Source organism: Lycorma delicatula, chromosome 7 (genome assembly GCF_047948215.1).
Source record: "Lycorma delicatula isolate Av1 chromosome 7, ASM4794821v1, whole genome shotgun sequence".
NCBI classification, from domain to species: Eukaryota; Metazoa; Arthropoda; class Insecta; order Hemiptera; family Fulgoridae; genus Lycorma; species Lycorma delicatula.
In genome coordinates this window covers 90,276,050-90,303,361 of record NC_134461.1, presented here as the reverse complement: position 1 = coordinate 90,303,361, position 27,312 = coordinate 90,276,050, and the positions used below count along the sequence as shown (strand labels likewise).

Here is a 27,312-nt window from a genome sequence, read left to right as displayed (position 1 = left end):
ATACATATTTTTGTAGAGCTGTTAGGTATTAAATAAAATTATTATTGCTCAAAAAATTTGAATATATCTGGAAAAAGTTTCAATTTGAAAGGAGATTATTGCCCCTAAAAATCAGTAAAATAACATTTTTATTTAATTTTTTAAATAAAAATAATTTCTTTGCTTTTGAAAAGTTATCAAACCCCACTCATAATGCCTTTTAAGTTAAGCAATGAATAAATATTGTTTAAAATTAATGTACCATTTTTATTATCTTATGTCCGTCGACATCTAAACAATAATCATTATTTTCTGAAAATTAATAATTCTTTGTTTTTCTATAATTACAGTATAGAATAACCTATAAAATTTTGTTTGAATATTTTGTCTTTAAATATAAATTTCTATGTAAATTAATAATTATTTATTTTTTTTAATACTTCCTATGACCTTAAAACTGGTAAATAATTAAAATAATTCCTAAATAATTAAAATACAGTTAAATATGATTTAATTGGCTACCTTTGTTTCTTTTTAAAAAAGAAAACAAGGGTCATTACGTGAGAATTTTGCAGAATAATACCAGCAGTAAAACATAGTGTAGCTTTATGATAAGATCCATTTAAATTACACTGCATTATTTTATGAAGTTTGTAAATGCCAAACCTAGTTAACCATGATTTACTTTGCTTAGTCTTACAAACTATATGGTTAAGCAATATTATATTACGTACAGTGCTATATGAAGTAAGTGGTTTGCCTCTAAAATAAAGTAGAAAACATAAAGATGATATATTGTACATTCTTTGGTCTTTAACTCAGATAATGCTCAGATACTAGTTTGTTAAACATGGCTTTGACCATTTGCATATACTCTTACTTCATTCTTCATTTTCTAGAATCCCATTATCAATATTCTAGGTGTTGTTCCAAAACCATTAGCCTGTTAGAAATACAGTTTTCAATTTCTCCTAGGAACTATGTTATATGTTAATCACATTAAAATTATATCATGTGTATTATTTACCTGAAATCTTGATAACAAATACTCGTATATTACACTTTAATAAACATTTTGGGCTGTCGGTAGAGAAGGTAATAATAATATTTATGCTGTTACGTTGGCTCTTGTTTGTTTTGTACTTGATTACAGTAAACTTCCCTTAATTGCTTATGCTCCTTACTCCTTGGATAAAAATATTGTGATATCTATGGAAATGTGGATGAATGCCTGCTGCCTACAAGGAGTCCTTAGTTATCCTTTAGGCAGAGTTGTCTCATGCTGTGTTTTTCTTGTGTGGATGATTGTTCTTTCTCACTATCCACTTCTTTCCCATTTTGTGTTCTGCAATTGTAGTTCGGATCCTGTCAGATCCTTGTAGAAGATGCTGGAACTGTGGACTAGTTTATCCTTGGTATGTCCTAATGAGGGGTTGGCTTATGGAACCAATTTGTGGAAATGTTTCTTGTCTGAAGGAATAAGATTATAAACCTAATACCCGAAATCTTTATAAAAGTTCCCTATATGTTAAGCACATTTATAAAATGCCAACTCAGTTCATGTAATTTGGAATGTATGAACATCTTGAATATAACCATATCAATGAGGATTTAGGGTCATTTTGAGCATTTAAATTTGTATTAAACGAAGTGTTTCTGTTAAAAAAATAAGATTAGCTGTTCACTTAGGTGACAAATAAGTGAAGCTATTATATTTATTACATTAAATAAGCTGAGAAATAAAGTTAGTAATTTGTTTATTAATTACAGAAATATTGATCGTTGTAATAAATTAAAATATTGTTTTCATACTTTTAATTAAGTAATTGTACTTAGAAAGTTAAAATGCAATTCTTATTTAGAAAAATTAGCTCACTTTGGATGAAAGACAGAGCTTTTTCCAATAACATCATGTCATTTAGAAAAAATAATAATTTTTAAAATGTCCTTAATCAAATTTTAAATATAATGGACCTTATAATATCATGGCCTTACCATGAGCACTGGATTATTTTCAAGTGCTAGACCTGGTCCAGGACTCGCTGTGCAGACATCCACTACAGTGCAGATCTATCTCCAACCATTATGGAATGGAAACTCTCTGGTGCACCACCTTCAAACAGTTCTAGTTAAAATATAACCCAAATAGAGCAGAGTATATTCTGAATTTGAACTTTAGCTCTTCTGATAGCATTGAGTAAGAAGAGAATTTATAATCATTGCCTCATTGAACTGAAACCTCAGTCGACTGATAACAAGATGTGGTAACAAGAAAGTGTCTGACTTTCTTGTTATCACATGCTGCTGGAACTTGATCCACGTTATTAGGTATTCTGGCCAAATTTTCTATTTAGGTCAACAGTCAAGCCATTCTTCCCCTGTTTAAATCAGGGATCCAAGTCAACATGGATCTTAAATAGTCATAGTTAAAAATCAGTGCAATAATTGGTCATATTCTGAATTTGTGTGTTTTCACAGTTTGAGAAATTTACTACCAATAACTTCAGCTGCGATCTCAATGCAACAAGAACAATAAAAATTTTAACCGTGATGAAAACCAAATGTAAGCAGTGATTTATCACTGGTATTACAATAAAATTTAATATATTTTGATATTAACCATTTTATGTAATTTCAATTGCCTATCATCAACAACAAAATCTTTTAATTTATTTGTTTATGCAAAAATAATTATTATTAAAAATACTGTCTGAATTTAAATATAATATTTTTAAATAAAATCATCTTCGACAGCAAATGATTTAATTATTTTTTTTTATTTATTTTTAATGAATTTATTATAGGACATCCACGGCAACAAGATAATTCCAGTTCTACCAGCCGCCATAACAATGAAGAAACTTGCAGCACAGAACCTAAACGTAAAATTAATATGTATGCACAAGAAGATATTAATAGATAGTAGAATAAAGATTATTACCTTTTTTAATCTTAGAACTGATTATTCTTATATTTTTTTTTTATTTTAATCTGTTGGAATTATTTATTATTAAGTTAAAGTATACTAATTAAATTTACATTTATTTTAATAAAATTTTTAATTATTTTACAGTAATGATAATGTTTTAAGTTTTTTTTTTAAGACTGGTTTACTATTAATATATGTATTATTGTGAACACTGCAGTACATGCAACTAAGAATTTAGAATCCATAACTTCTATGGTGTTGAATTCCTTTAAATAACTTATTTTTTAAAAGTTGTTTTTCCATTTTTCAAAAAAGATATTTATAATAGCAGGAAAACAGATTGCTAATACTGGTGAGGGTGGTTCTGGCACATCTGTCTTAAACTATTGTTACCAATTTCACACAATTTTTACCCTCCAATCAGCCATTTTTTTCACAATTTTCCATGATTCAGAGTAATTGAATTGCTTACTATACAAAATTGAAAACAACTATAGATAGTAATCGCTTACTATAGAATGAAATATTTGAGTTTGAAATGCTGTAAATCACTGGACTTAAATTTTCCAAATTTTATTTTTATGATTAGCTACATTATTTCTTTACATTATATATTTATTATCATTTTTTAACCCGACATTATTATCTTTAACATATAAAAATTAGTTTTCTACCTGTTTTTTTCAAATATGTAATAATTACTTTTTCTTATACAAAGCTATAAGAATATTAAAAGTGAACTTCTAAAATATTTCAAACTCGAAATAACTAAAATTTTAATATTCAGAGTTTATAAAAAAGGTCATTTAATTTTTCAGTAGAATGTTTCTATTATTAATACAAGAAAAGTAGTTCATATAAGTATAGATCGGGAAAATTTATTTATTCATCTATCTGTCCACCATTTTGTGTTTTTTTTAAAACAAATTTATGTCTAGAACAGACTGGATTATTTTTAAAATGTTAAATTTAAATGTATGTTAATTCTAAAAATGGTTTAATCTTTTTAAATAAATACTCTATATGAAATAAATAAGAAAATAGAAAAATTTTGTATTTATAAATTTAAAAATAGCAGCCACCTTAATTTTTGATTCCACAGTAGAACAAGAAGTACTAGTGTTGATAAGTAATTGTTTACCAGCAAAATAAAAATGTTTAATTGTGTTTCCATATCTATTTATTTGTAGAGCTTAAAAAGATTTGCCAAAATTGATTAAAATTGCTTAATCCATACTGGAAAAAGAAGAAAAAAGATTTTCCAATTTCTATTTAAAAAACATAAAATACCAGAGATAAGGCGAAAAAAAGGCATTTACAGACCTTTGTTTATTACTCTTTCACTAATGTTTAACTTTGAATGTATTGGTGAAATATTGGACCACTTTTTACTCTCTCCCTCTCTCTCTCTCTCTCTCTCTCTCTCTCTATCTATCTCTCTCTCTCTGTGTGTGTGTGTGTTTTTTTTTTTAATTCCATCATAAACATAAAGTAAAACTAAACATAAACATTCAATTCTACTAACATAAATCACCTATTACAGACAATTAAGATAAAACAAATTTTTGAATATTTAAAATAAACATTAATAAATGTCTTATCTCAATTGTCTGTACTAGGTGGTTTATGTTAGCAGAATTTAAAATATATAAGTTAACAGTACAGAGGAATACTATGAATCTTAGAAAGATATAAATATTATTTTATTAAAATTAGTTTTTTAAAATTCATATTATTCCTCTGTACTGTTAAATTATATTTTTAATTTTATTAATGTAAACCACCTACTACAGAATATTGTGAATCTGTATGCAATATTCTGTACTGATTTATATTAATAGAATTTAATATATATATTTGTATATATACATATAGTAGCAAATTTATCAGCGATTAAAATGATACCTAATAACATATTTTATATACAAAATGTATCAAACAATACACATAAAAGTATTAATTGAGAAAACATTAATGTATATTATGGTAAAGTAAATAGGCACAGTTAAAAATTTTGTGTTATTTAAATTTCCTGCTTAGTGTCTTGTGCAAAAAATTAGTGTGATAATCATCGATTTAAAAACGTAAGGTATTATTTTTTAATTTTATCATAGATGACGGTAATACAATTGTATGTAAGGTAACAGTTACACATAACATCCTTCAAGCCCAGTTACAGTTAGGATCTGCTTTAGTGTCCAATAACTGGTAGTTAGGTCCAGTCTCAAGCCAGCCAATTAAATTAATAATCAGGCAATTGCTATTAAATGTATTCCAACAACTAAAATATTGTTTCTAAGTTTGGATTTTCAAAGCTATATAATAATAATTAAATATTTTAATGAGTCTTTATTTAATCCTGCTGCATCATAGAACAAGTGTGGAATACTACAATTCAATAAAATTCTAAAATGTTTGTAAAGTTCTGTATGCTTGTCTTTTGTCTGAAATTAATATTGTTTTCCCTCTACTAACATATTTTCTTGCTAAAAGAATAATAGTTTTTGAGTGCTTAACAAAATTATGGTATAATTGTTGTTTAAAATAACAACTAAAAAATGTTCTGTCTATACAACCTTCTCTGTAGCCACTGGTGAAAAAAAAGTTGAATGAATATTTATAATGTGGATTTAATTTTAATAAAGATAATTAACATCAATATTGTGACTAGCATACTTCCTTAAGTAGTGGCACCTTAAGGTGGCTTCCTTAAGTAGTAGTGGCTTCCTTAAGTAAGTAGTTCCACAACATAAATTAAGTAGTGGCACCTGCTATTTGATTAATAATAATTTGTTAGGTGTCAATAAAGTGGTGTGCTCAGGTTGTGCTGTGCACTGTGACTTGGAACAGAGAATACTATTCTGCAGCTAAAGCTGATTATTCAGCTCATTGCTTTGCATCTCAATATTTTTTTGTATCTATGTTACAAGAATTGATAAAACTACCGTGTTTGTGCAGAGCAGAGATCAGTATAGTACAACACACAGTTCTGATTGTCTCTTCTTTTGTCTGAGCAGGTCTGTTTTTTTTTTATGCCATCCATGCAACCCCCTGACAGCCATAAAGTACTGATATTCTGTATCTTGTCCTTTTGATCACATTATACCTTTTACTTTTAAAATTAATCAAATAGATTTTTTATGGTTACATTCCTACATATTCACTAATGTCCAGTATATACAATGATGCATGTACTGTAGTGTAAAAGACTAATTTTAGTTAATATTAATTATTCATTTATCTTTATAATAATTTATAGCTCTTTTCTTTTTAATGATTGCAAATCTGAATTTTCCTTATTAACAAAATTACAACTTACTGCACAGTGAAAGAAATTTATTGAATTTACAATTTATGATAGAAATATTTATTTTACAAATGTGATTAGAATTTTACACAAGCAAGTAGTTACTTCATTCATTGATCTAGCAGATAAAGTTATGAATTTCTCACCTGGTCAGGTCACCAGTTTGAAATTATTTTAGATTGTAACTGGACTGGACATTGTTTAGTTTAATGTACTTTTAGATTTTGGAAAATTCATTAGCTTTATTTGTTGGTTTGAGGGAAGTGAATGTCAGTGCTAGTAGGACTATGATATTTGCAAAATATTACTTTACTTTTTTTCACAAGATATATTGTTAATCTATTGAGACAGAAGTGTATTGGTTGAACTTTGATGTTATAACAGATAGACCATTAATTTCTCATGAATTGTGAACAAAATGAAAGTAAATTAAAGTAAAGAGAAATAACGTATTCTTAGCTGTTAAGAAGAAATAAGTGACACTGATGGTTGCTGTCCACTAAAAACTGACAACAGCATGTGATGAACTTCATCCAATATTCTTAACTTCAGATGATCTATGGGATCCAATTCACTGAATATGACTTTGTAATTGGTCACTTTACCTTCTAATCCTTCAGTTACCAAGATCTATTTGTGCCGTTTGAAACCATTAGGCTTAAAGAATGCAATTTACTAAAATATTTGAAATTATCAATTATATCAAATAGCAATAAATTGAAATGTATGCATTTAGACAATTGTTCATGTTTAGTACTATTTAGCTGCATTACTTTATTTTTTTTTCATGCATGTGAAGAATATCTTTGTTCATTGCACATGAAGTCAATCCTTTTTGTCTTCTTTAAATGTTACATTAGAATTTAAAATTACTTTGATGTTTATAGCTTATCTTATATTAGTACAATTTATTACAAAGAAATAAACATGTAAGTAGAATAGAACACCATTAGATTCCTAGGTAACTTATAATAACTACATAGGTAGAAAATTAAATTCCAGGTAATTGATTGCACGGATTGATTGGCATTGACTTCTGGAGAAGCAGTAATGATAATAATAATATATTATTACTTTGACTAACAAATACATAATTTATTTCAGAAAAGCAATAATCAATATTATATTAATTATTTACTGATATAATTATTACAAGCTAAGCAAATTTATAGTAACATTACATTCATAGATCAGTATAAACAATGTGTTTACAACATCAATTACAAAAGTAAACATAAAGTCAATTACAATAATGGAATTATAAAAGTTTGTTTACAAATACATCTTTAGAAGATAAATTAAATTTTATATTTCCCACACCTTGATAACATTCTTATGAAGAATTTAAAATTTTATTAATATATTTATTTAAAGCATCTCCTCAAACTCTGATAAAATATTCCAAAATAAATTTCATGCATCCTGTTTTGAGTTAAACATGAGACAAAATTCTAAGTATATAGATACATTTGGATATGTTTTTTGCAAAGAATATTAATGTTATAATCCCTAGAAAGGTTTTTGTCAATAATAATAAAAAAATTTTAGCACATATTTCATGTTGGAATATATCTATGATATATTAAAAAATAATAATAATTATATTTCCACTATAATTGTTATCACTCTTAGGTATTAGTATATGCTAAGCGGTTTTATTAAAAATAATATTTGAAGTAGTTCCATGTTTATGTTAAGTGGGTATAACTGGATCCAGTTTATATTAGGACTGTTATCCAATTAATACAATGATTCTCTGAAAAGAAACATTATATGATTAGTTGGTCTGCAACTAGTTGCCTGTAGAGGATTGTGATTAAAATAATATTAGGTCTATATAAGAAAAACATAAACTTATTAGATATTAATTCTGATTAATCTTGGTATTATTTAAAGGTATAACACTATATTGTATGTTGTTTTCTTGTATGATAAATTGTATGGTAATTGTAGTTTTCAAACATGATAAATAACAAAAAAACTTTGTTAATAAATTTTCACTGTCAACTTTGCAGTTCATAGTTTTAAGTTTGTTTAGCAACTTCACTAATACTCAGCTGCTCTTTTGTAAAATTTAGGTGGCTCTGAATTGGTGCTCGGTTAAGAAATGTGGAGAATTAATCTTTTCCTTTCTCTCTAAGAATTATTTATTCATAGATAGCAATTGATACATTTGTTGGAATGAATGAATTCTCATTATAATAAATCCACTTTAGGGTTACACAAAGATTATATTATGTTTTAAATTTACTGATTGATATTGTTTCAATATCAGTATATAATGATTATAAATATAATGTTTTAAAAATCATTTCAAACAATTTTCCCTAGATATGTATATGTAGAATTAAATTATCTCATAATACCTTGACATCAATGAACCAGTTTGAATATAATTTATGTTATTTATGAAGCTCTGTGTGCTTCAGCCAATAAAAAAATTGTCCAAGCGTAGATCAGTTTGCATATACATATTAATTTTATATGTATTAATAAATATTAACTTGCATTAACCCATAAATAAGTTGTTTATCAGTAATAGATAAATGTAACAGATTATAACATTTTTCAGACAATAGAAATATTTATAATAAATGATAATTAACAAAAAGAAAAACTTGCTGTTTATTAAGAAAGTATTTGAACTACTCAAGTAAACAAATAAATACTATTTAATATAGTTTTGCTTTCTTTAATTTTATTTTGCAATATTGCTTATTATATTTTTTTTCTTATAGATTATATTTTTTTTAAGTACAGTTTAAAGTCATTTTTCTGTAATACATAGCTACTCTTGCTGTAACAAAAAAAAAAAAAAATACTAAATTATTATTATGACTTGTTTATTCAAAAATTTGTTAGCTAGAGCAAAAATTATTTTAAAAACAATATTTCTGTATTTCACATTACATATATATTTCAGTCATTACATATATTTTAGATAAGATTAATAGCTAAATTTCATGTATATTCAGTTAGATTATCTTTAAATTCATTTACCGATTTTAAATTTACATTAATGTCATTATCGTATAAAGTAATGATTCCACATTCATTGAATTTGAATCGTTATTTCTGTTGAAGTACGTTAAAAATTGTATTAAAAATTGTTGAAGTAAATTAAAATGGTCAGTAAAATTTATTAATGATCTATTAACACAAATACATAAACATTGAAATACCACATATAGTCCCAAAAGGAACAAATAAAAAACAACAGTATATTATGTGATACAAGAACATTAAACACAGCATAGTGAGCAATCCAATAAATTCATTTACACTAATTACTCAAAATAAACAGTTCAAGTTGTTATATTATTTTAATAATCTTCAATTTTGAAAATTGCCAACTCCACACATATAGGTGTAAATTATTTGATACAACATATTTGACATGTGTGAGTTTACATATGCATGTTGTGTTTAAGAATCAGTCTGTATACATGAAAACAAAATGCCTTCTCATGTTAAATATTTTTAGTTCAAAATCTACCAACTACTTTGAAATTTTCCTTTTTCGTAAATTATTAAATTGAAGGGGTTAAATTATAATAGCACATTTTAAAATTGTTAATAATTCTGTTATAATTTTATAATACATCTTACAATAATTTAGTATTCCAGATAATGCATGTGCAACATCATGAAACTGTATAATAAATGGCAAGTTTTGTTTTAGACTAAAAATATTGTATGAAAGTTGAATAACATATACTATAAAGTATTACTTGAATTTGAGCACAGTTAGTTTATAAACAGTACAGTATTTGCTGCTCAAATTTTCAATTTTTGTGATTCAAAGTATATTTTCTATTAAAAAAAAACCAATGGAAATTGTTATTTCCATTATATATATTTCATTATACATATTTCTGCAAATAATTTTTATTTTTAGTTGTATAAATTGCCATTTTTAATTATGTTGTATATTTTATTTCAAAATATGATTGTAATTAATTGAGATTCAACCTGTTAATATTAGGTAAATAAATAAAGTTGTTAAGAAATGCAGTTACTTATAATTAATATAGTGAAAAAAGAAGGAGAAAGCAATATCTGATCATTGGAAGTTTTTTTTTCATAGTAATAAGATGAAGAAAAACCTTTATTTCTGCTGGGGGTTAAATAATTTAATTAGCGATATATTAAATACCAACCTTGTTTATTGTTATTTATTATTTAGCTTTGTTTGTAAATGTGTGCATCATGTTGTTCAAAATAGTTTATATATTTATTTTACGAATTGAATCTGTAATATTTGAGTGTTGACATGATTTTTTTTTTTTTTTTTAGTAAAATTTTTGTTGCCTTCTTGGTGAAAGTCACCATTATCGATACAATATTAATCATATTTATTATATACATAACTAATTTAAGCAAGGTTTTATGTATTTATTTTTCATAGTAGGTTTTAATCCCTGGAATCTCCACCTTTTTCTCATGTTATGAAATCTCATGGGGAATTCCTGGAGCTCGCAGAAATAAAAATTAATAGTTGTTACAGTAAATTTTTTTGATTAAAATTTAATAGTACAATACAATAAATTAAATTCATGCAATTTTCAAGAAATATTAGTCCCTGAAATTAATGTTCCTGATTTATTTGCTTAGTATTATTGGTGAGGTTTTACAGTATTAATATATACTTGCATTGTTGTACTCTTTATTATTCATCAAAAATTTCTTTAATTTTTAAAGACAATAAGTCAGTTCTAAAAATAGTTTTAACGCTTCTTAAGTAGGGTATAATTAGCTCATTATAAAATGTGTTCTTTGTTCAGTCTACAAAATTTTATTAAAGCAGTTAACAGCTGAATTTATTGTGCCATAGTGTACTTTTATAGTAAAACACAGTGACAGAAGTAAATAGAGAGTATTTTAGACTAAAGTAACCCTTAAAATTCATAGCCTAAGTTTTTATCAAGTGTATTATTACTTCCTAATACTGAATGAAGATAAGTGTGCATAATTTATTTTTTCCACAAAAAAGGGATTCATTAATTTGTAATTACAACTATCTGTCACAGTCTTTCTTATGATTTTTAATGTGTCAGTAGTAGAACTGAATGAAATCTGAGTTTCAATAACCTCAGCATGCATGATTTACAGTACTATATTTGGTGCAGTGAAGAAGGCTGCAGGAAACCTTTCCATTTCTTAATTTCTCTATTGAGCCTCAGATGGAATGCTTTGCTTGTTTTGATAATTAATTACTTATGGCAGAAACTACTAACAATTAGTTTTGTTACTAATGTAAGAGTATGTTTATAATAATCATTAATTGTACTAGAAAATCAAAGATTTCATTAAATGTTGTTTAAACACAATATCTAGTTAAATTGTCAATTTCCTGAAATTTTGTTGAAAGTGAAATATAGTTACTGAAAGTCATAGTTTACAAATATTGTTTTTTTCTTGTGAAACAATTTCACAAGATTATTATAGTAATGCGTTAGTAATGCAGTTTTTGTATAACTAAAGTGTTTTATGATGGATAACATCTGCTATTGTCTATTGGTCTAGAAATCCTTCCAATAGCTTTGGTTATTTACGTCTAAAAGTAATTTAAACTAGAAATGAAAAAGAATAAATTTCATAAAAAATTTAATTTGGAAAAATTGTTTTTGTCCTTTAGTAGCAAGCTCAATATTTGAAATCTGTTTATTGTATTCTATGAAATTTCCTAAAAACATAAATTTATAAAAAAATAAATTTATTTTAGAAAAGATACTTTATATAAATATTTTTCAGTATTTGGTATTTTATATTACAGTATTTATTATAAAATGAAATATAAAACAGTATTTTTTACTTCATTTATTTGAATTTAGTTATCATAAAAACTATAGATTTAGTATTTGTATTTATTTAATTTTGGTGCCATATTTCCGTACTCTGTAGAGATAGTATAATTTTTTCTAAGATGATAGTATATATTATGATAGAAACAATATCCATAATTTACTATTGATTAACAGCTTTGTAGCTCAACAGCATTAATATCAGTTTTTGGTTGTGTATTATAATAATAGTAGTTGCAATCTAAGAGCTATTTATATGATTTCTGTGTGTGCTAAAAATACATAACCATCATTGTCTTATTTTACTATACATCTAATCTTTTAAACAACTAGTAAAAATAATGCTAGTACTTTTACACGATTTGGATTGAAAAATATATTGAAAATTTCAAGAATGTTGCTTAAGTTTGATTTCAACTTTTAATTAGATATCTGTTACTGGGACATTAAATGTATGTTAAGTTTTATGGTTAGTTATCTACAGTAACTTTAAAATTAGGTAAATCTAGCATTTACTTTTATATGTTATAATCGTTATATATAAATTTTGAAATGTAATCTTTCAGAGAGATAATATTTTTACAGAGAATGTTTTATTATTAAATAATACTACCTTTGTCTAATTTCATGAGATAGAAAACATTTTGACCTCAAAAAAAAAATTATCAATATTTTTTTTCTGCTCCTATTCATTATAAACAATAACACATAGTTTTGGGAGCCTGTGTCTCCATTCTTCTATCTATCTTTCTAACAGTCTTAATTTTCTTTTCCACTTAACTTCTAAATATAATTATTTTACAGAATATTCTTTCATATATGGTTTTTAATTAACAAAACAAAGAAACTTCATTTCACCTCTTTACTTTCTATTTAATTTAATCCTGTCTTACAGGAATTCAAGATTCATTCATTTGCATATATTGATATATTTGTCATATACATTTTCTTCTTTTTTTACTTCTGCAGCAGTTTAGTTAAATTTTGTAGTATTGTAACAAAATTTAAAATGAATTCAGGATGTAAGTTGATAATTTTTTTTTTTTTGTCAAACTGTAAAATAATGATAATATTTAATATTACTTTAGGATGGTTTATGTATAGAATTTAAAATTGTAAGCTTGTATTGTAAATCTAATTCTTTTCTGAAACTAAAAGTTTCAAAATTTTTTCTAGAAAAAAATATTAACTAAAAAAATAAAGATCTAAAGTGATTAATAAAGAAATTTATTAAAAGTTGTTATAAAAGTTGTAATGATTTACAATTCAGTAGTATAATTTTTTCAGTGATATCAAATTTTATCAATTTACATACAAGTTAAAGTAAAGAGTCATCTATACTCCATTGTTAGATGAAATTTAGCTATGCATTATTATCTCATGTAAAATTAGAACTTAACAAGTAATAGTTAGTACATATTTAACGTTTATTAGAAGTGTCTTATAAATAAATATGTAACAAATTATATTGTTTGTCTTAAACAAATCTAATTGTATTTTTTTACTCATAAAATGTTATGCATTTAAGATAGAATGTATTTAAGATAGAATGTATTTTTAAATTTATAGTATATTATTTATTTTTACATATAAATATATTTTATAAATAAAGCAATAATACAGTATAAATCAAAGCAATGTGATGTTAATTAACCAATAATACAGAAATTTCAATCATAAAAAATAAAATTTCTACAGAATTTATATATATATATATATATATATATATATGTTTATATATTGTTAAGATATACTGTAAGCTTATAAAAATGGAATAATTACAGTAGTGTGGAGAATCTGATCTGGTAATTACAGCACACAAGTTAAAATTATCCACTGTTGAGTTAAGAGGTTACATGTTGTTGTTGTTATAACAACAGTTATGAGGTACATAACTTGGTGTTCTACATTATCTGTCCCGGTCTTTCTCAGGTTAAGTTGCAAGATGTATTTGTTCTGACAAGGGAAGACACTCAGCGTAGTATAGAGTTTATTTTCACCCTTTTCCAGAGTGGTATCGAGGGGGATTTCTCCTTTAAATCTAAAAGGGCAGGTTTCAACTTGTCTCCATTTTGGAGTAAACTCCATTCAAAGATTTTTAAGTGATTCAGGAATTAGCTTATCTACAGTCACAGCAGTGGCAGTAGCCAAGTGGTGGGCATTCTAGTCTCATAATCAAGAGGTTCTAAGCTTAAGTATCATTTTTTTAAACTTTTACTTTTTTCTTACAGATACACTAGTGCAAATATTTTAATAATAATAATTAAAAGAATCTGCAGAAAACTATACAGATTTCATGTTTGCTGATTATTACTTTATTTGAATATAACTTTCAGTAACCTAAACGTCTTTATGAACATGTTGGAATAAGGGTCACGTGGGCAATGAAGGATCAACAAATACATAACAAACAGATTCTATTTTAAGAAATTTAAGTATATAAATTTATTTATTATAATTTTCAACTTGCCGCTTGCCTCCTAATATCTATAGGACAATAATTATACAAGAAAAACATAATATTTTCATATTATATCTGACAAATTGAAAAGTAAAATAAATTTATTTAAATGTTTTAACATTTTATAAAGTATAATCTGTTTATCAGATTAATAATTGTTTTATTCAAATAAAATAATCACTAAACATTAAATTAATATAGATTTTTTTTTTAGATTCATATAAATATTATATAATAAAAGTTCATCTATATAATAACATGAACAGAATAAGAAAAACAAATGCACTCCAAGGAAATGAAGAAAATATAGAAAAGAAGTAAAAAAAAAATGATATTGTTATGGTCCGTAGAAGACTGCTTCAAAATTTTAAAAAAATCATCTGCATTAATGATGATTAATGATTATGAGACTGAAATATTCATCATACAGCTGCTGTGCTGATGTGACTGTAGATAAGCAAATAAGCTAGATGAACCACTTGAAAATGTTTAAATGGAGTAAACTTGTAAAATTCCATTTTGGATTTAAAGTCGTGGAACCCTTCCTTCTACTACCTTACAAAAGAGCAGCATCAATGAACTCCATTGTAAGCTGATGTTTGTCCTTATGTGTTACTTTCCTGAGAGTAATGATGTTCACCCTTCAGCCAGTTTTTGTGTTGTGTCTTGTACAAAGTAAAGGTGTTGCTTATTGAACTAAATACCATCTCGCAAATAAGAGCATGGCATGCTGATTTGTCACAGTGTATTGCCCTCATTGAAGAAGACAACAGCAAACTACTTCATTCTTTTTTTTTTGTAGGACTGTTAAATGAGATCTTGTTCTTGAAATTAACAATACCATTTTTTGAACTGACTTGCACTTATATTAGGATGTCATTAACTGCTACATTCATGCACCTAAAATACCTATATCAAGGATTAAAATTATGTTACTTTCTTTCTTGTGCCTTTTTATTGTGGAAGGGGGTATCAACATCAAAGTTTGAAGCTATAACTTCTCTAACTGCTCAGTTAATTAATAAGTCAATGCCAAATAAATTTTTTCAGCTTCTTAAAATCATTTTTTCCTTATATCCTTGTTCTAAACCTTTACATTTTTACCTTCAACAACATATTTGGCTACCTGATCTTCTACCGATAACATGTTCAATCATTAATTAAGCATAAATAAGATACATCAGTTAAGAAATATTTTTACTTGGACAATCATCAAGTTGTGATAAACATACCTGCTTCTGTCATTTTGGATGACAGGGAATGTGAAATAATTCCAGGTCAGATAATTGGCAGTGTTCTGTGTAAATATATATATATAATAAAAATATAACACAATGTGATGTTTTTCTTTGTGATAATATAATTTTTATATAATTTGTTAAAAAGAGATTGTTATAAAATTTATCGCACTTGTTATTAAAGTTTTCTGTAATTTTATATTGTTTTAATTTTTACATTTTGTTATAAAACTACATTTTTTAAATTATTTATAAATTGACTTAATTAATTTTTTATAATGATTATTTTTATAGAGTCTTGATTTATTGGATAAAAAGTTACTGTCTTGCAGTAGTGTAAATTAATTTACCCTTATTAGTTACTGTTTTATACCTTTTGTTATTCTCATGGCTTGTAGTAACATAAACTTTATTTTCTAATTAATAAAATTATTAATTTTAGCAATATGTGTTTGTCATTCATTATTTTAAAGTAAAATATTGATAAACTAATTTGTAGAAAATGTTAGAAACAGCTGCATCTTTTTTTAACAACTGATTTGACGTAAAAAGCTTATGGTGATATTTGTGGGAAAAATCTTATTGTAAGCATAATTTTTCATAAAAGGTAATCTTTAGTTTTTTTATCACATTTTTCTTAAATTAATATACATGTAAATAGAATAACAGCTTTTACAGCTAATTTTGATCTTGCAGAGCTGGAAGAGGAAACCTTCATGCACTAATAAATTGCAATATTATACAGTAATATAAAATACAGTACTTCAAACAAATTAATCATCAGTTAATGAATTTATTCCAGCTCTGTAACTGATCTCAGTTTAGATTACACTGCACACCTAATTTTTTGTACTGTTTTAAAAAAATTAGTAAGTTTTGTTTGATGGACTAATTGTTTGACTCTGCATATTGTTTAATTGTAGGAAGATCAAAGAGATGAATGCTGTTTGATTCATTTTCCCACTCCATACACGAAATTACCTTGTTTATGTGAGTTACCACTTCACAAACACCCAGAATGTCTTTCTCCTCCTCATTTTCACTACTCTCATCTTCGCCATTATCTTCTTGAGGAAAATGATCTGTAGATTCACTTTCACATGACCGAGCTTCTCCCTCAATGCTGGTTTGATTTGAACCGTAACGAGAGTTCCATCACAAAAACCAGCAATTCAAATCTTTATAAAACTTCACAGCTTGAGCTCTGAGACCAATTAAAACAGTGGTCTCTTCACTTCATTTTATTAAAAACTTCCTGAATAAACACTCATCAAGATCTATATATAGATGTATCTTTGCCTAATTTAGCTTTTTCTTTGCAGTCCAATTTCACTTTAAACTGTGTCCATAAAATTTCTTAGTTCATCCAGTTTTTTCATCCCTCTAATTGTTTCTTCTGGGCACCATACTCGCATGACAAACTTGTTTTAGTTTCTCTGTTTATTATACAATCAATCATTTTCAGTTTATATTCTACTTAATCTGCTTTCCATTTGTTGTGACATTTTGTATTCTGAACTCATGACTTTAGATTCTGAATGGTTAATTCAAACTGAAATCATATTACAACTTCCTGATATTTTAAAAATTTATGGCGAGTGTTGATTTTTTAAGCTCTGTAAAAGTATGTTATTATTTACATTTTCCATTACTTCTACGAAATCCTTTGAATACAGTGGTCACAGTCAACTAGGGGTGTGGCAAAGGTGAGTCTAACAGAAAAATTATACTGCAGAAGCATCATATACAAAATTTGTATTATTGTTTTTAAACCCAGTTTTCAAAAGCAAGAAATTTATTTAAAACATTAAGGTATTTTTTACTGGGGGATAACCTTTCCCTGAGGTATTTTGAATCACACCATTTTTTTGCTTCTATCCTACCTTAGATGTAACTTTCTGATATAAAATTTTTCATGTAAAACAATTCATGTTTAAAACTAACAGGATTTTTAAACAGCCTTATTTTAAGAATTTGAGTTGAAAACGTCAGTTTTTTATCATTCTTAACAACAGTTAAAAGTTCATTTCTTGCAGGAAATTTCCATTTTCAAAGTAACATTAGAACATTGTTTTATTAATCTTTGTTTTATTTTTGTAAAACAAAATTTGAATAAGTTTATTACAGTAGAAATTTTTACTTTTTTCTTGTGAAGAAGAAAGTAGTTCTTACATGTGACAGTTACCATATGTTTGGCTTTCATATATATAAAACTTATTTTACTTTTACTGTGCTAGCATCATCACTCTAGAGCTATGCTGCAAGAAGGAAAATACAGTAAACGGTCAATAAACAGGGTATGGGTGTTTTTGCATTTCTTAGTGTTTCATGACCAGGAACAAAAAAACAAAAAAATTGGGGGTTGGTAATGTTTGGTACACAAACATTACCAACCCCCAATTTTTTGGTATTCAAACATGTTAATGTTTGGTACACAAACGTTACCAACCCCCAACTGTATGTGAGTTGCTAAGTTTGAAGCTTAACTTTTAACTGGATGAAAAGATTTTGATGGAATCTGGCATAGAGACTTGTGTATATCGTACAATTTGTTGATAAAAGTGTGGGGTCAATATCTCCAGTGGGGTATTTCTTTAGGGTCAATTTTTTCAAAATGTTGTAGATATAATTCCTCCTTTTATTAAGCTCAGTACATGCATACATGCTTATTTTAGCATTTAAAAATATTTACCCCAAAATTCACCTCTTTCCACAAAAATTGAAAAAGGATCTTTTATTTATTGCATGTTTTTTAATTATAGATTAAAATATTGCTGTTTTTTTTTTAATTTTATGATTATTTTACCACTATATGAGAGTAAATAACCACTGCCAGGAATTCCTGGATTGGGCTATTGTTGTAGGCAGGGATAATAATACAGGCCAAAAAAAATACAAAATATGAAAACATATAATGGTTCCAACGGGTTCATGCTACAGTCGCTGATCAACCAACATTTGTGGCTTGAGATATACATTCTGTTCTGGAGATCTGACGTTTTTGTCTGTATCAGATGTTTTGGCTTTTCTTGAATATATTTTCACTTATTAAAAGATTTCTTACTTTAATCTCAGTGAAGTTTTGGTAACCTTTTTTTTGTAAACACACAACTACCTTTGGAAAGATTTAGTATTACATGAGGCTCAACAATAACATGGCAGTTTCTTAACAAGGGCATTTGCCCTCATGGTTATCTGGTGTAGCTGGGGAAGATATAGATGCATTAGTGTTATCCATAAATATAACTTTTGAATGCTAAGCTACCAAAGAGACAAAAACTGCATCAACCTTGAAATTTAACACAAGGCATATAGCATTCTTGCTGTTGTTGGTTAATGGGCTGAACCTTTTTATGCTGAATATGTACAGTCAACTAGCATTGCTGCATAATTTCTGTTGTGAGTTGATTTTGTGTAATAAACATAAATCCATCTCAGAACCAACTTATAATTAGATAATTGCCTGAACACTTGTTTACACTAATTATCTATTAGTATTGCCTCATATTCATTCTTTAAATTTTTGTTATTCTGTTTTTGTCTTTTAATTTGCTCATGAAATAAAATGACAGTTATTATATCATCATTAATTACTATACTCTGAAATTCAATTTGGCATCAATAATGGTATTAATTACCTTCAACATTGGCAGACTTCTGGTTTGGAGTAATAGCATCTCAACTTTTAATTCAGAAGATCCCAGGTTCAAATCTTATTCAGGCATGGTATTATTTGTATACTAAAAGTTGTCCTTAATATTACTATCAGTAACCATCAAGCTTATGTAGTCAGTCATTCATTTTAAGAAAGGAAAGTATTAATAAAAAAGAGGAAGAACTCAATAACTTACATTAAACCATTAACTTATAGAATTATTATTTATTTAAAAATGATAGACATTTTATGAATTTGAGTCAAGAGGTTAAAGAAATTTCTCTCTTTAATAACTAATACTGATTGGAATATGGCTTACATCCATTTGGTAAATATATTACTTATTTGTTTACCATTGTATTTAAATTGATTATGGAAAATCTAAATGAGTCTAAGTCCTTTTTTAATTTGCCAAGCAAATAAAGATATTCTACTTGGCACATTCAGGTATTTTACTTAGCAAAACCGCTACAATTTTTTCCCCCCATCCTGCTTATAATGTGTGTATATATATATATATATAATTTGATCGACCAAGTACAGATAAAATAAAATTAGGTAGGATGACACTTACCTTATATCATTATATATACACAAGAGTACTTTCACGATTTTCTCGCATCTTCAGTTGATCCAATCATTTAATTGTTCATGTAAAATTACATATTATAAATACACAACATTAACAAAATAAAATCTTGATAAATACAATAAAACAAAATTTGTTAAAACTTTGGATATAAACTTTAAAATCAATTCAAATCAAAATAGAATTAAAATTAAAATTTTTTTTTCATTTTAAATTTAAAATCAAATTAAAAGTTAAAATGATAAATATGTTAAAAAAGAATGAATATGTGTTTGTGGTTTGGCCAGCTAATATTATATTACAGTGTTAATATAATATAACAGGCAACATGTACTCTTGTGTATATATATATATATATATATATATATAAGGTGTCAACCTACCTAAAATTTTTTTCTGTACTTGGTGGATCAAGTTATTTATTTATATTTGTATAATAGTACAGAGGAATATAAGTCTTAAAATTGACTTTAAAAAAAATAATATATATATATATATATATATATATATATATATATATATATATATATTATTTTCATAATTAATCATTTTGATCTTAAATTATATTATCACAGCATATATTACTTCCTATAGATATTTATCTGATTTTTGTTGGATAGATCTATATTTTATCGCACCAAAATATACTGTATCAGTTTTTTATAATTTTTGTTCATGAAGATTTAATACAAAGAAAGGGTGTATGCAAAATAAATTTAAAGTAGAAAATGCTCAAAAAGTGTTTATAAACAAGTTAAAGTCAAACAACTAAACATAATTTAACTGTTAAACAGTCATCAGAGATATTAGTGAATTAGTGAAGGTAAGTGTTAGAAAAGGAATGTATATATATATATATATATATATATATACACTTTTTTGTTAGTAGGTAAATTAGTATTACCTGCAAAATAACTTCAAAAAAAGTATTTCTAATAGGGTTTATATGGTGAAAATAACTCTCTCAGACTAGTCTGAGTGGAAAGCTTAAATGGTTTTATTATTTTTAAGCTGACTTTTTACTTTCAAATTCCTTACAAGATACTGTATAATTTTTAGTCAACAGTTGCTTTTATTTTTATGTCATAAATACAGGTAATAAATATCTAGTAAACTTTTTTTTTCTCTGTGTTTGACATTTTTGCAGAGATTTCAGCTTCATAAGAACTAAGGAAAGAGAAAATTGATAAATCAGAAAATTCAATACAGAAATAATAAAAATTATATGTAACAATATGATAAAATAATATTCTAATGATTAGTTTAATTTACATCAGTTATTTATTGAGATGGTAAAATTATCTCACTATCTTTTTAATTTTACTTTTGTTTTTAACTTGCATATGAAACTTTCTCATGAAGCAGATATCTCTGTAAAAGTATTATTACTAAGCATGGAGTAAAAATGTATATGAAAAATTAAATTTCATAAAAAATGAGAATTTTTTTGTAGTGTATTGATTACTTTTTTAATTTATATTTACTCCTGTATATATTTTTTAGTTAAGCTCCCTGTATATAATGATTGATAACTACTTAACATTAATCATTTTTTTTAATTTTTATTGGTTTGTAAAAGATTTATGAGCACTTCTATTTATGAAAGTCTGTGATAATTACTAATCAATGAAATTAAGTTTCATTCTGCTGATACCACTAAAAGAATTTTTTTATTCTGAAATCCTACCTTGATTTTTTAAATGAGATTTTTTCCTACAACCTTAAGTAGTATAGTGATGAAATGCTCCGAATGTAATATTTTAGTTGATTTTACAGTAAGAAAAATTATTTTATTTTTTACTGTTTAATTTTCAATGACCAAAGAGGGGTATCACTGATCACTGGCTCAGTTGCCTGAACAGATCAAGTTTTTACTTTTCATATTGCCAGAAAAAGTCAGATACTTGTAGTGCATTAAACAAGTAACATCAAAAGTGACTTTTAGATATACTACAAAATAAGCCATTGAGGTTCTCAGCTGTTTTATTTTTATTACTGAAATTTTAAAAGTAATGAAAATTAGAGTTTTGGAAGCTAATGCATCTATCTTTACTTTTAAAAGATTCCCTAAAACTTCTACATTCAAAAAATCAGCTTTAAAAAATTTAGAATCATTGAAATAGATTTATAGATTTTTTCTTTTGAATTGTCTACAAAAAAAAAAACAAAGAAAACAATTAATTTAAGCTAATAATAACTTATTTTAAATCGATTTGTGTTTTAATAAAATTACTTATTATTTTACATTAGCAATATGATTAAAGGCATTAAATATTAAGTTCAATTAGTAAATGAGAAAATCTTTATCTTCAAAATATTAATTATTCTTATTAAAATCTTTACTAATAATAAATTAAATATTTCTTGGACAAGCTATTTATTAAAATTAAATTACTTAAAATTACAATATTTTTTTAATTAATTATGCTGTTAGCATTTTATAATAGATTAGTGAAGAGTTTAAGAAGATCACTCAATAAAGTTATGCGATTTTATTTTATTTTAAGTTGAACACTTGGAATATTAGTATGATCTGGTCGTTGTTCATTCTTTTCAAAAAATAAATTAACTGTTTTTTGAATTTATAAATTTCATGCTAGTAATTGTTACTCATTATTAAAAAATAAGTAATACATTAAGTGAAAGTATATAAACAAAAGAAAGGTTTGAAATAGAAAAATTTGGAAAATTAATTTTTAATAACTTAACCCTTTTTCTGCCACTTTTGTAGTTACATTGGAGAAGTAAATACTGATATTCATTATATTACCTCTAGAGAGCTTAGTCCTCTTTAGGTTGTACATAATATTTATTACTTAGAATTTGTTTCATTAATATTGAAATCCTCAGTTATACTTTAAATTTTAATATTACTATTTCTTGAGTGTCATTTTTCCTTTATATATAATTTTAAAATACCATAATTATACATTATATTTTGATTAGTTATTTTCAAATTTTGTTTGTTGAATTTAATCCAGACTAATTAATTTGTACAGAACAGATTATAAAAACTCAAATAATTTATGTGGACTCATACATATTTCTTTGAAGAAGTTAATTTAAGTGTTTGTTATAAATATATTACAATAAACTTAAAGTGTTAATTATTTTTTTAAACGTACATTGTCAATATGTTCAATAATACTTATGTAAAGAATACTGAAGTATTATTTCATAAAATAATACTTCCTTATTTGATTTTAATGAAAATTTTTGGTTATTTCTCTTTTAAAAATATATTAAGTAATGACATTTACAACTTTAAATATACATTATTCAATTTTACTTCATTATTCGCAATTACTATTAACTTTTACAGTATTTTAAACTATATTAGATTAAAATTTCTACCTGAATTTTTGAAAAAATTTTGTACTGTTCTTGCATTAATTTTTTTTGAAATTAATCATAACAAATTCCTAAAAATCTTAATTCAGATTGAAAACTATGATATTCAATACGGTTTGTCAAAATATTGTGTGAATACAAAACGATCTAAATATCCTAATATAACAATAATTATTAGTAATATTGCTGTGTTTTTTATTTCAATGACTTTGTATTGTTATGAAATCATTGACAAACAACAGAATTTATGTAAAAAAATTATTGAAATTATTAATGTTTTATTTGATGTTGTTTACTGGATTTTATTAGTAAATGGATTGTATGTAGTTATGTTTTATGAATTTTCAATAAGATTTATGAAACTGGCAGACTCATTGAAAGAAACAATAAAATTTATTCAATATAAACAGAAATTTAATTTTAATAGAAGAAATAAGTGTTCTAAACATATTATTGAAGAAATCAGAATATTACATGGTCAGTTGTGTCGTATTTGTAGATTGTTTTTTGATTTTTATTTACCAATTTTAGCATTACATTTTTTGAAAAATTTCTTCGAATCATTAATTTTGTTTAACAAATTAATCTATTTAGAACAGACATTTGAAAAAATTATTTTGGAAATTTTCTCTAGAATTTATGGAATACCGTTGTTCTTCTTAATTACATATTCTAGTGATTATGTAATAAATCAGGTAATTTTTTAATTTTATTTTGAATTTTAATTATTGCATGTATTTATTATTAAATAAAGAAATGATTGCAAATCATTAACAATTTGTAAGGTCACTGATAATTTAAAATGCAATATATTTGAGTATACGCAAATAAATGATCATTTGCATTCTGATATTTATCTATTATATAGATGTCTTGGCTTTCACATCTTGATTCTTCATCAGAAAATATTCATCAGATATCTTTGTGTCAGTAAAGATGCATTTATGAAGTTATATATTAAAATTCATAAAGGATACTGATGCAAAACATTTCCACTCAAAGGAAAACCAAGGATCCCAACAAATTGCAAACAGCACCCACCCTACCAACATTTCCTTAAGAAATAGAGCTTTCTTTATTCAGATTAGGAGCAACACTACTGAAATACAGTAATAGTAAAAAATAGTAATAGCTTTTTTTTATGTAAAATTCTAACTTGATAAGTTCCTTTACAAATTTTCCTGAAACTTTATTTGAGAAAATCAGGAAAAAACTGTTTTTATACTTCATATTTGAAGACAGTTGAATTCATAATCCAAGAAAGTAAATAAATTATGATGATCCCTGCAAATTACAATTTTTAGGAAGTATTACTACATATTAAATGTAACTACAAAGGGGCTGTGATAGATTCTTTTTGGGTATAAAAATAGGTTCTTAGCAAGTTTAACAACTGGCAACTCAAAATAAATTTGGCAACATCCTGCTACAGCCACCATATAATAATATTTTTTTTAAATTATGCTAAAGAACTGGCTAATCATAATTAGAGTTTATTTTTCAATAATAATTTTCATTATTTATTTATTCTATTTTTTCATAATTTTCAGCTTATTATATCGAATTCATAATGGAGCCAACACTATCTTATATCTCTACAAATTATGATTGCAAAGTATCACATCTACATAAAAGATGTAAAAAATAAAAATGTATACCATTTAATTAATTAAGACTTCATAATCAAAGTGTTTAGGAGTTCTAAAAACAGTCTTTTCGGAGTTCTAAAAACAGTCTTTTCATTGAGTTCTTCCTGTCAAAGTATTGAAACATTTTTTAAATATAACACACAAACAAAACTTTAAAAGGTTTTATGTATCCTTCATGAAATTCTGGATCCATTTGAGAGATTCTTATTCTTAAACTCAACCATGGATAATATTTAATCTGATTGTAGTAAAAAGTAACTTTTTGTAAAAAGATATTTATATTTGATTTTTGTTTTCAGAATAAGAAGATTATTAAAATTCTGAAAACAACATCAGTTAGTGATATGTGTCCTTCAACTAAAATGCAGGTAATTTAATATGTTTGAATTTTGTATAATTTGATTGGTTTATATGAAAGGTGAATGATTGTTTAAACTGAATGGTCTGTTGTCTATTTTAACAGACACATGCAGCTCCTTTTCCTACAAGCAATTCTGATCACATTCATATTACATCACTTTAAAATTTCTCTATCTTGTTGAAATCTAGTAACTATTATCATTTTTTATTTCTGCTAATGTTTTTTTAAGTAATCCCACCCTTTTGTTCCATTAATAATGTAATCTTCCATAATATCCTCATCTTTTGCTTCTTATTAATTCTAGTAGATTCCTGTTATTTACTGCTTCCTATAGCTGTAGAAATTTTAATCTAGACCTCCTTCCTTCCTCTAACATTTTCAGAGTATTTCAAAAGTTGCAATTGTGTTTTTAGTCAGTATCTTTAAGGTTTATAAGCATTCTAGGGAACCAGAATCCAAACATTATAAAACTGGCCTACCTATCTAGCTGCCTGCAGTCTCATAGATACCTAGTGATTGTTGAGGGACCTGTTTAAAAACTGCCTAAACAATTTGTTTGTAGTCAAGAGGTATGTAATAAAGAAATCTTATTTAACATCTCAGTTAGTTAAGGAATAACATTAACATTAATATTATTTATAATAATAATTAATAGTGCTCAAAAAGTGACACAACCTTATGGGAAAATGAGTAAGTTACAATAGTTTTTGAAAGGGGCCTCCATTACAGGATTCATATAATTGAATATGACGTTGCATGCTCTTAAACACATGTAACATTTATTGAGGAATTACAGTGACACATCATTCAATTCCACTCTGCAATTCGGAAATAGTATGAGGATGAGTTTTGTAAGCGGCATCCTTAAGGTATCCCCACAAGAAAAAGTCAAGCGGAGATAAATAAGAGACTGAGGGGGCAATAACCCCTTCGAAAACACTTGTTCATGAAAACACTGATCCAAGAAAGTCATAGTGTTATTGACTGTATGAGCTGTATCATTGTCCTGCTGAAATCGCATGTAGCCAGTCTGCAGGTATAGTGTTTACAAATTGTTGCACCATCTGTATGTAGTGCTTACTGTTCACTGTGCCATGAAAGAATGTCATGAAGATTTGCCTACATGAAATTGCACATGAAACACCCACTTCTTGTCTATGCAGCTGATATGCATTATCCACACACAAAATATGTGTAGGTATTCTGGATCTGGTCATAACTGGTGTATCTAATGTATTGGAAGAAAATGAATATTCTCTCTGCATTATGTAACCTATTTTTCCTTAATTAAACCTGCAACAAAAAGAGAAACATTCTTCCACAAAGTTCCATCATTTTTTGAACACAATATAAATCCATTCTTAATAAATATGTTAATAACTATGTTATTGTTTATTGTCTAAATTATTTGATTTTTTAATTTCAGCTTGAATTAATTGAAGCAGAAGCTGAATATTTATACAATAGATTATTTGATCATAGAATTTATAAACTTGATCGAGCAAAATTTTCTTTGGTAAGTGGCAAAAACACAATGATTCAGTCAGTCATTCCTTGACTCACTTCTTTAATTTCTTTCTGTAAATTGTTATAGGAATCATGAACTATTATACAATTAAAATAAATAACATAAAGCAACCTGATTAATTCCATGATAAGGAGAAGACTTAATTTTAATATTGTTTTGTTACATTGTCTTTCAGTAAAATTTACGTTTATGATGTTTAACACCTAAAGAGTATCAAATAAGTTACTAATTCATACTGCTTGAACAGATGGAGGTTTGCTGTTAAAGATACTAAAAACTCAAGACCTAATGTGGTAAGCTGGAAAAGAAAAAGTAAAGTCATGCATATTTAATTTTACTTTAAATGCCTCTGATCATGCCATAACTGCTTTCATTTTCAGAATAATTCTGTTATATGCATATAAGAATATTACCAGTTAGTGTTAAACAGCTTCACAGACATCTTTCATACTTATATTATC

The 27,312-nt window shown here is 25.8% G+C and overlaps 1 protein-coding gene across 1 annotated transcript in view; it reads left to right on the top strand.

Annotated features, from left to right (window-relative positions):
- The window catches only part of kar (monocarboxylate transporter 10-like protein kar), a 116,084-nt gene extending 89,287 nt beyond the window's left edge, over nucleotides 1–26,797 (top strand). The window contains exons 10-11 of the mRNA XM_075371579.1: nucleotides 25,262–25,330; nucleotides 26,750–26,797. Of these exons, the coding sequence (XP_075227694.1) occupies nucleotides 25,262–25,266 (5 nt within the window). The 3' untranslated portion in view covers nucleotides 25,267–25,330; nucleotides 26,750–26,797. The remainder of the gene's footprint in view (nucleotides 1–25,261; nucleotides 25,331–26,749) is intronic.
- The last annotated feature ends 515 nt before the right edge of the window (nucleotides 26,798–27,312 follow it).